We start from the raw sequence: 10207 nt of genomic DNA on the forward strand, positions 1-10207 counted from the left end.
AACCCGGAAGAGCAGCGTTCCGGCATGCACGTGCACACTGGCACCCAAACGTCCGGTTTCCGGCACAGGCGTGCACCCAACGAGCTGGCCGTCGCACATGCACGCCGGAAACCCAGAAGTTTGGGTATAGGCGCTCATATGCGTGCCGGAACGCTGCTCTTCCAGGTTTCAGCGTGCCCGCGAAAGCCAACTGACCAGCATGTGTGTGCACAGGAACGCGGAAGAGGAACCAGCGAGTCCACCTGCGCAGGAGTGTTCTGTGCTGCTTCGGGCATGCATGTTCGCCACCACAGCTATAGAGTTATTGTGCAGTGGAATCCAGAAACAATCATGTGAGGAATAGAAGTTTACTACCGTGTTTCCCTGAAAATAAGACAGGGTCTTATTTTCTTTTGACCTCTGAAATTAGCGCTTGGCCTTATTTTGGGGGAGTTCTTATTATTTTTGAGATGCAGGAGGCAGTGAGCGTGGTCATCTCATGGCTGCTGCTATGTTGTAATATTTTCAGGGGAGGGCTTATTAGCGCATGCGCTCAAAAGACCAATTGGGCTTGATTGGGCTTCCTGGGCGGGACTTACTGATGGAAGCAGCTAAACATAGCTGCTCCCGAGTTACCAGTCGCGTTATCTGTTCAGATGATCATCTATCAGACATCTGACAGACACCTTACTCTTCGGGAAAAGAAGGGAAAGGAGAGAAGTTTTGTCGAGCAATGCCAGAGCTGCTCCAGGCGTTAGAGAAAGCCAGAAAATTCTCTCTTTTTATAATGCTTCATGGTCTGGCTTTGGGGCTAGATGTTTCATCAGAAGCAGCAGTTTGATACTCCTACAACCAGTAGATTCCTTGGCAGTGGAAAAGAAAATTTAATAATAACTATCTTTAAAAAAAAAATGTAATAAAGTCAGTAAAAGACTATCAGTGGGTCATAGTGGGCAAAATGAAAAACAAAAGATGTAAAGATAGTATCTGGTACACCACTTGAGTGGTACACCTAGTATAAGCATGCATCAACTAGAATAGTGCTTGACAGGTGTCATGTAACCACTCTTGTTAAAGTGGGAGGAAATATAATAGGGAGGCTCCTTTCTCATCAACAAAGCACAGGGGAATGGATGCTCTTTCAGATTTGGAGGAAGAAGGTATTTTATATGAGAACAGATGCCAGGGTGCCCATATGTGTGTTTTCTATCCTTGTCTGTGAAACGTGCTCGTGGAGACAAAAGTCCGTTTGCTTTCATAGAATAAGAAGTAAGAAGGTAGCTTATATTAGAAGCAGCTGTAGGTTGCCAGGGGCATCCAACATTTTGCAGGCATCCAATTCATTGGGGGGGGGGGGGGCTTTATGCAGTCCTGAACGTAAAAAGGAGGAGAGATTTCCAGAAATCTGTAACTTGCACAGCCCTTATTTTATGCTCCATTGTAACATTTTTTTAAAAAAAATATTCTGTTAGGATGGCAGCCTACAGTGTCCCTCTTGTAAGGCCATCTATGGTGAGAAGACAGGCACACAACCCAATGGCAGGATGGATGTTCACAAACTCCCAGAGTGTCTACCAGGGTACGAGAACTATGGGTCAATACAGATTACATACAATATTAACAGAGGCATTCAGGTGAGTATGTCCAGTGGTGGGATTCAATTTTTTTTTTACTGCCGGTTCTGTGGGCGTGGCGTGGCTTGGTGGGCTTGGCAGGGGAAGGATACTGCAAAATCCCCATTCCCTCCCCACTCCTGGGGGAAGGATACTGCAAAATCTCCATTCCCACCCCACTAATCTGCTTTCCAGCTCCGTTCTCGTGTGCAGGGCAACAAAAGAAGACCCAGCTGATCAGCTGGGACTCAGGAGGCAGCGGGGCAGGGTCAACCAGAGGTAGTATTTGCCGGTTCTCCGAACTACTCAAAATTTCCGCTACCAGTTCGCCAGAACCAGCTGAATAACATCTATGAGTATGTTGTATGTACTAAAAGCTATCGTGAGGGAAGGAGATTGATGGTAAAGCAAAGTTAGGAAGCCCGAGATGATGCTGTAGGCCAGTCGTGGCCCGCGGGCCAGGGGTGTCATGTGCTGCCACTCCCGGTTTAGCAAAGGGGAGAGGGGAGTTGCGATTGTCACATGCCAGCGTGAGTTAGACACCTCTGCTGTAGATGTCTACAGCAGAGACCTGTAGTGGAGAGCTCTCTGCATTTCAAAGTGGGAGGTACTTGGCTAGGTGGGAATGAGAAAGTTTGAACAGATGGATTCCTTTCTTCCTTCAAGATGCAGTAATAATTTCTTCCTAAAAAAATAATCCTAGAAATCACATAGGATGCACATCTTATGTATTTACTGTATATCCCTGGTATATAACGCTATGATCCATAGCATTTCCATTAAAGGGCAGAGCACTAGTGGAAAATCTTCTTTCACATGCTCTCTCCCTCATGAAGTCAAATGCAACTTGGGATCTCTAATGGTTTTTTGTTTTGTTTTTCCAAAAATCTTTTCCAGATAAATTTATAGAGTTGCTCTTTCATTTCTCACAAAAACAAATGCACATAGAGACATTTAAAGAATTTTATTATATTCTGTCTGAGCAGTTTATTTACGTCAGTTTGAAACAGTCGTCCAATGTTTGGGTGTTTCCAATGGTCCAAAAAAAGGATAAAGAGACATTAAACAGCACAGTTGGTACGCAATGGCTGGGTTTGCACTCCAAACTTAACCCGTAATGATTGATCGGCATTTATTGTACAATGTGTTGAGCTAGGTATGTAACATAGTTTGAACCTTGGCTTCCTTTTGATGCCTTAATGTGTTGTGCAGATCCTGCTTTTTTATTAGCGTGTATGTCAGAGTTTGTTGCAAAAATCAAATCCAGGAAGCAAACAGATATCAGCAGGATTCATTAACTTCTTTATATACATAATAACACATGAATAAATGTACAATACCAACAGCAGATTCTTCCAATGTGGTAGAGAAGAGAGATTGTAAGCAGGTTCAAACACAGGCAGGCTATACAGAGAATGAGTTTCTTTTAGTTTCAGTTCAGAGTTAAGCCACACCCAGACTCCAAACTCTTTCAGCTCCCATTGGCTGACCTTGTTACTATGCCTATTCATTGGCTGACCTTGTCACCATGTCTCTGCCGGTTCATGAATATTCTGACGTGGTTCAGCAAATTATGTTAATCCAGAATTCAACAACTAAATTAAATCTATAATGGGCTCCTAGCCAGTGTGTATAAATGAATGGATCTGCATGTATAAATGTTCTCTGCCTTTATTTTTTCAGGGTCCAGAGCATCCCAGCCCAGGGCTGCCATACACTGCAAGAGGATTCCCACGATATTGTTACCTACCCGATAGCGAGAAGGGACGAAAGGTACAGTGATGCTAAGATCTTGCCTGAGTTGACGTATTGCGATGGAATAAAGAATATGAAGTTAATTCTCCTTTTTCTGCCCAATCAGCAGCTTAACTAAACAAAGACTGTTAATGATCAAAACGAATGAATCAAAATCACATGAAGTATTAGTACCCACTTTGTAAAGCCTTAGTAAAACCACATCTGGAATACTGCCTCCAGTACTGGTCATCACTTTACAAAAAAGATGTGGAGACTTTGGAAAAAGTGCAGAGAAGGGCAACTAAGATGATTAAAGGCCTGGAGACTAAAACGTGAAGAACATTTGCAGGATTTGGGTTTGGCTAGTTTAGAGAAAAGAAGGACTAGGCAGGGACATGATAGCAGTATCCCAGGATTTGAGAGGCTGCCACAAAAAGGAGGGAGTCAATTTATTTTCCAAAGCACCAGAGGGCAAGGCAAGAAACAATGGATGGAAACTAATCAAGGAGAGAAGCAACCTGGAATTAAAGAGAAATTTCCTAACGGTGAGGATAATTAACCAGCTTGCCTTCAGACATTGTAGGTGCTCCATTACTGGAGGTTTTTAAGAAGAGAATGGATATACTCTGAAATAGTGTAGGATTTCCTGCTTGAGCAGAGGCCTGGATTAGAAGACCTCCAAGGTCCCTTCCTCTATTCTGATTCTGATATGATTGTTTTGTTTTTTGTTTGTTTTGTTTTGTTTGCTTTTCAGTAGATCTCAACCAAGCAAAGTGGGCACATAAAAGATTGGAGTCTTCCGTTTGTGGAATGTGAGAAGCTTCATGTTAGCCTCTTTCTTGTCTCTCTAGGTGCTGGAACTTTTGAAGGTGGCATGGAGAAGGCGCTTGATCTTCACCGTAGGAACATCCAGCACAACTGGCGAGAACAACACTGTGGTGTGGAATGAGATCCACCACAAGACAGAGATGACCTCCAATGTCTCAGGCCACGGCTACCCAGACCCTAACTACCTTGACAATGTCCTAGCGGAGCTGGCAGCTCAAGGGGTCACAGAAGATTGCCTGAGTCCATGAGTTTAGCCTCCATCTTGGGCTGGAGTTGCAGCCAAAAGTGGAGTTCGTCTTCTCCATGACTATGGGTGCCTCTCCGTGGAGGATGGCAGCTACAAATCCCCACCTCTGTTGCCTTATATTTGCTTGCCCTTTTGCTGAGCAATAACACAGTCTCTGGGAATGCACAGCATGACTGTGAGGAAGAGGGTTTATATAAATATATATATAAAAAAAGATATTTTAAGAGCCTTTACAGTCCTGACACAGATTGGTCATATACAATAAATCTCCCTTCCCCTAGTTAAAACACAGAAAAGGATGGTGGCTTAATCCTCATATTGTGTCCTTCCATATGTGGTTGCATGGGGGTGTTGAAGATACGGCAAATGGCTGAAAGAGAAGGAACACAGTCTACTGTTTGTTCATTCTTACTTTCTATCAAGAATCAGATGCTGCTTTGAGGCAGATCTTTTGGAACCAAGGGATGATATATATATATCCAGATTCTAATATGATTTTTTGTTGCTAAACAACATGATTTTGTTAACGCATCGAAGCAGGGAAATCTCATCCCTTGGTTCCAAAAGATATATATATATATATATATATATATATATATATATATATATATATATATATATATATATATATATATATATAATTCAATAGCAAAGCTGGCTGAGGAACTCTGGGAGTTGAAGTCCACAAGTCTTAAAAGTTGCCAAGGTTGGAAACCCCTGTTCTAGCTGGTACCTACAATTCCCCAAATAACATTTTTTAAAAATGTAAATGCAGCCATGTGATCCTTCCGTGCTCCCATGCAAACCATTGGGCGTCCTCGCCTGAAATTTTGTGACACTTCATAGTTCAGTAAACGTTCAAATTGATGATTTTTCTTTTTGCTGTTCTTTGGCTCTGATACCATGTAGAACCACACAGCAATGACCCAAACGTGAGAACATTGCTAACTTCCGAGGCATTGCCCAGAATTCCAGAATTTTTTAATATCGTTTAATTTTTTGTTATATCCATGCCCTGTAAAATAACCTTTCAGTATTCCCATTTGACAGATCTTTTGAGTGCGCAGAGTCAAGATCACATTTGGGTATGTACTTAAATTTAGGGCTGCAGGGCTGCAGCTTTTAAGACTAAAAGCCTGAAATGTTTCTGCTTTATGTAATTGGAGAACTAATCTTTTTTTTTTTATTGTATCAGCAAAAACTGGACTCTGTAAATTGCATAAATTCTTCATATTGGATAACTTTATTTTGCATAATCCACTGCTGCTTATTTTGTTCAACATGGACGGAAGTAAAGTTTGAGGCAGAGTCCTGAAATACATTTTTTACAGTTTCGTTTGGGATTTCAGCTGTGTCTGTGTGTGTGTTTGTTCAGAAGCGTTTTGTCACAGCTGTAACCAGGAGAAACTTTTTCCTAAAAGAAAAAATTCTGGAAAATCAAGCTTCTCAGAAATCTGAACTGGGTGACCAGTGTGCCATATTATATACTAGTTTGGTTACAGAATTATAGCCTATAGTTATATAGGGTGATGCAGATTTTCTTTGGCTTGAACTTCAGTCATTAAGCAATGGAATCATTAGGTGAGTTGCAACGTTGCAATTGTTTTACTACTGTCCTTAAACAAATCACACACCCAGCTTCCCCTTCGACTTTGCTTGTTGGAAACAACCCCCCACCGCCCACCACAAGGTCTTCAATGGTGAGACTCCCCACCTTGAGACCACAGGGTGCTGTAACCATTGTAATTGCATGCCGGTTAGCAAGCACTTGAATTTTGTTCCTGTAACTACAGGAATGCTGCAACAATTATAAATGACAACCTGTCATAAGCCACTTAGCAATCACTGACTTAAATCACTATTTCTGGCTCAATAACACTTGTGCATCGAGATGTGTGAAGGAGTCCAATATCTGGCATTTCCATCCACATGTTGAATTTCAAGCATTTTTAACAATGTAACTCCAAATTCTTTTTTGTCACTAGCAGCTCTTCAAGCACCTCCCTCAACCCCCATCTTTAGTCTAAATGGCTAACTTCAAAAATATTCAGATCCAAAAACATTTCCTGAGTTTTACATACCAGTTCTATGCTTTTATCTTAATTTTGAAAAGCAACGTAAACATGAAAACCCTTAAGTCCCTTGCTTGGAGCATTTTGCTTAGTGAATCAAGATCATGTGAAGTGTTAATACCATTTATAATGCCTTGGTAAGCCACACTTGGAATACTGCATTTAGTTTTGAGTACCATGATATAAAAAAAGATGTGGAGACTCTAGAAAGAGTGCAGAGAAGAGCAACAAAGATGATTAGAGGACTGGAGGCTAAAACATGAAGAATGGTTGCTGGAACTGGGTATGGCTAGTCTGATGAAAAGAAGGACCAGGGGAGACATGATAGTGTTTCAATATTTCAGGGGTTGCCACAAAGAAGAGGGAGTCAAGCTATTCTCCAAGGCACCTGAGGGTAGAACAAGCAATGGGTGGAAACTAATCAAGGAGAGAAGCAATTTAGAACTAAGGAGAAATTTCCTGACAGAAGAATTAATGAGTGGAGCAGCTTGCCTCCAGAAGTTATAAATGCTCCAACACTGGAAGTTTTTAAGATATTGGATAACCATTTTTCTGAAGTGGTGTAGGGTTTCCTGCCTAAGCAGGGGGTTGGACTAGAAGACCTCCAAGGTCCCTTCCAATTCTGTTATTCTAAATTGAAATAGATGACAAATGACTGGTAATCTAGGCCCTGCCCTTTCCTATTTGTAATTGATTTTTTTTAAAAAAATTGAAGAAAGAAAGAAAAGGGATTTTTAGTCCAAATATCTTTCATTGAGGAAACATTGCTTGGGATCTACAGTAATTTTCAAACTTGAGGACAAAAATTAGAGCCTTAACATCAATTGCTTATCCCTGATTTTAAAAGCTATATATTCATCTCTGTTTTATATAGCAATTTTCTTCCCACTCATCCTATAAGAAGTATCTTCCTGATTCTCTTAATTTATATTTAAAAGTATAAAGAAATACTTTTAAAGTGATGGCAAAAACAGGGGAGAGGTAAATTGACCTAACCATCCTATACAAGAGCTTGGAAAGGTGGAATTTCTAAAGTGGGTCCGGTGCATACAATTAGGCCAGTGTTTCTCAACCTTGGCAACTTGAAGATATCCGGACTTCAACTCCCAGAATTCCCCAGCCAGCATCTGCTGGCTGGGGAATTCTGGGAGTTGAAGTCCAGACATCTTCATGTTGCCAAGGTTGAGAAACACTGAATTAGGCATTGAAACAAAAAAAAAAGCTGTTTTACCAAAGCTGGCCTTAAGAGGGAAGTAAAGAGATGGGAAATCAGATCCATCCTACATGTGATTTCTATTCACAAGGATCTCTAGGTGGATTTTCTACTTTTGGCAATTCTAATTTCTGGAAATTATCTTCCTCTTGTAACACACATTTCCCAGTGCCAAGTTTGCATTTGGTGATAGTTTTGGAGATCAGCTCACGTAACACAATGTACAGTGTACGAACTTAAAATGAATTAGAATGGTCAAGAAAGATGGAAGCAAAATCACTTCAATTGCAACACAACAAAGATAAGCAGGACCTATGAGCATCTGAGATGTATCTCAAGAGTTTCTTCCCCAAAGTGAGTGGCAATATGTTAGCAATAGCAATAGCAGTTAGACTTATATACCACTTCATAGGGCTTTCAGCCCTCTCTAAGCGGTTTACAGAGTCAGCATATTGCCCCCAACAACAATCCGGGTCCTCATTTGCCCACCTCGGAAGGATGGAAGGCTGAGTCAACCCTGAGCCGGTGAGATTTGAACAGCCGAACTGCAGAACTGCAGTCAGCTGAAGTAGCCTGCAGTGCTGCATTTAACCACTGCGCCACCTCGGCTCTTCTTGTAGGAAGTTAGCACCCAGCCCTCTCCTAGAAAAATGAAATATCCTGGGAAATATTGAAAAGGCAGAATATTATATTTCCCTGGATTAGAAAAGGAGAAACATGCTTTTAGGCAAGAAACAGACTCACTCTTAATAGCCCCCACTTTCCTTAATGGGCCATTAAAATGCTGGAACCAGTCTATTCTACATAACAAATAGATTCCCCCCCTTCAGCTCCAGGTTGATGGGATTAAGGCATGATAGTATTAGCCCTTTACCCATCTCACCACCTGGCATCTGGGAAGAAGCAATGCTCAACCAAACTTGGACTCAAGACAGCCTGTAGAGTTGCCCCTGCATGGCCCCATGGGAGTCTGACAACCAATCAGAATACATTTCTTACACAGGGACAGGAAACAGGTGGGGCCAAACAGATAAAAATCCCATCTTGAGGCATGTGATCCCCCTTTTCTGTTCAGGAGCTCAAGCCATGTGATCCTGTCCACCATTAAACCATCTTTCCAAGCAGCCTCCATGTTTCCAGTGTCTTTTTCCCCACTTGGAGCTGAACTTGGGAGTCCTCCTGGATCCACAGCTGAGTTTTGACCACCACTTGTCGGCTGTGACCAGGGGGGCATTTGCCCAGGTTCGCCTGGTGCGCCAGTTGCGGCCCTACCTGAACCGGGAGGCTCTCACAACAGTCACTCGAGCCCTTGTGATCTCTAGGCTGGAATACTGCAATGTGCTCTACATGGGGCTGCCCTTGAAGAGCATCCGGCGACTTCAGCTAGTCCAGAACGCGGCCGCGCGAGTGATCATGGGCGCACCACGGTTCGCCCATATAACACCAATCCTCCGTGAGCTGCGCTGGCTACCTGTTGATCGTCGGGTGCACTTCAAGGTCTTACTTACCACCTATAAAGCGCTCCATGGTAGTGGATCTGACTATTTGAGAGACCGCCTCCTGCCAATCACCTCCCTGCGTCCCATCAGATCGCACAGAGTAGGCCTCCTCCGAATTCCATCCGCCAGTCAGTGCCGACTGGCGACTACGCGGAGGAGAGCCTTCTCGGTTGCTGCTCCGACATTATGGAACAACCTCCCCGTGGAGATCCGTACCCTCACCACAGTCCAGGCCTTCCGCACAGCCCTTAAGAACTGGCTATCCCGTCAGGCCTGGGGATAGGATTACTCTCACCCCACCCGAATGTTGAGTGAATGTTGTGTTTTTATGATCAATTTTCTTTTAATCACGATTCCTTTCTTTTTAAGTCTTGTCTTGCACTCCCTTCCCTTCACTGTTGTAAGCCGCCCTGAGTCCCCTCAGGGAAAAGGGCGGCATATAAATTTCCAATAAAATCTAAAATCTAAAATCTAAACCCAGAAGAAAAGTTTCTTTCAACAATGTCAGTGAAGATTCTCAGTCATCCAGTTAAAGTCTGAAAGTTGAATCATGGCAACTGGACTTACTTTATCATGCTCAATACACTAGTAACCCACACACTGCCATACTTGCTGTTTCCCAAAACTTTCAAAGGTAGTTCCATACACATTCAAAACCTTGCCTTAAGATTCAGGCCATATAGCTATGTTTTAACTAAAATTACTAAAATGTAGGAAGCTTCCTGTTGATAAAGTATGGTGAGAGAACATTGGGCTAAACAGGTCTTTCATTAGCTGCGCTTCCATCCTTTTCACAATCTACACACTGGCCGTCATTCAATCCCATCATTCTCTATCAGTTCTTCACTCCCGAATTAAAGTCCGTATAGAATTAAGGCCTCTAGAACAAAGTCCTCCATTAGTAAATGAGTATCATGAGTTAATTCCAGAGGCAAGGAAGCAAATGAACTTTAATTCAGGAGAGGAAATCTATGGGGCCTGATGCCTACCCTTTTGCTCAAGTTGCCACCCATCCACAA

At 42.5% G+C, this 10207-nt stretch overlaps 1 protein-coding gene across 2 annotated transcripts in view; it reads left to right on the plus strand.

The window, feature by feature from the left end:
• Positions 1–4993, plus strand: part of DTX2 (deltex E3 ubiquitin ligase 2) — a 41643-nt gene extending 36650 nt beyond the window's left edge. For both annotated transcript variants that reach the window (XM_032216196.1, XM_032216197.1), the window contains 3 exons: positions 1452–1613; positions 3276–3365; positions 4181–4993. In XM_032216196.1, coding sequence (XP_032072087.1) covers positions 1452–1613; positions 3276–3365; positions 4181–4405 — 477 coding nt within the window. In that variant the 3' untranslated portion in view covers positions 4406–4993. The remainder of the gene's footprint in view (positions 1–1451; positions 1614–3275; positions 3366–4180) is intronic.
• The last annotated feature ends 5214 nt before the right edge of the window (positions 4994–10207 follow it).

This window comes from Thamnophis elegans, chromosome 4 (genome assembly GCF_009769535.1).
Source record: "Thamnophis elegans isolate rThaEle1 chromosome 4, rThaEle1.pri, whole genome shotgun sequence".
In the NCBI taxonomy this organism is placed as follows: Eukaryota; Metazoa; Chordata; class Lepidosauria; order Squamata; family Colubridae; genus Thamnophis; species Thamnophis elegans.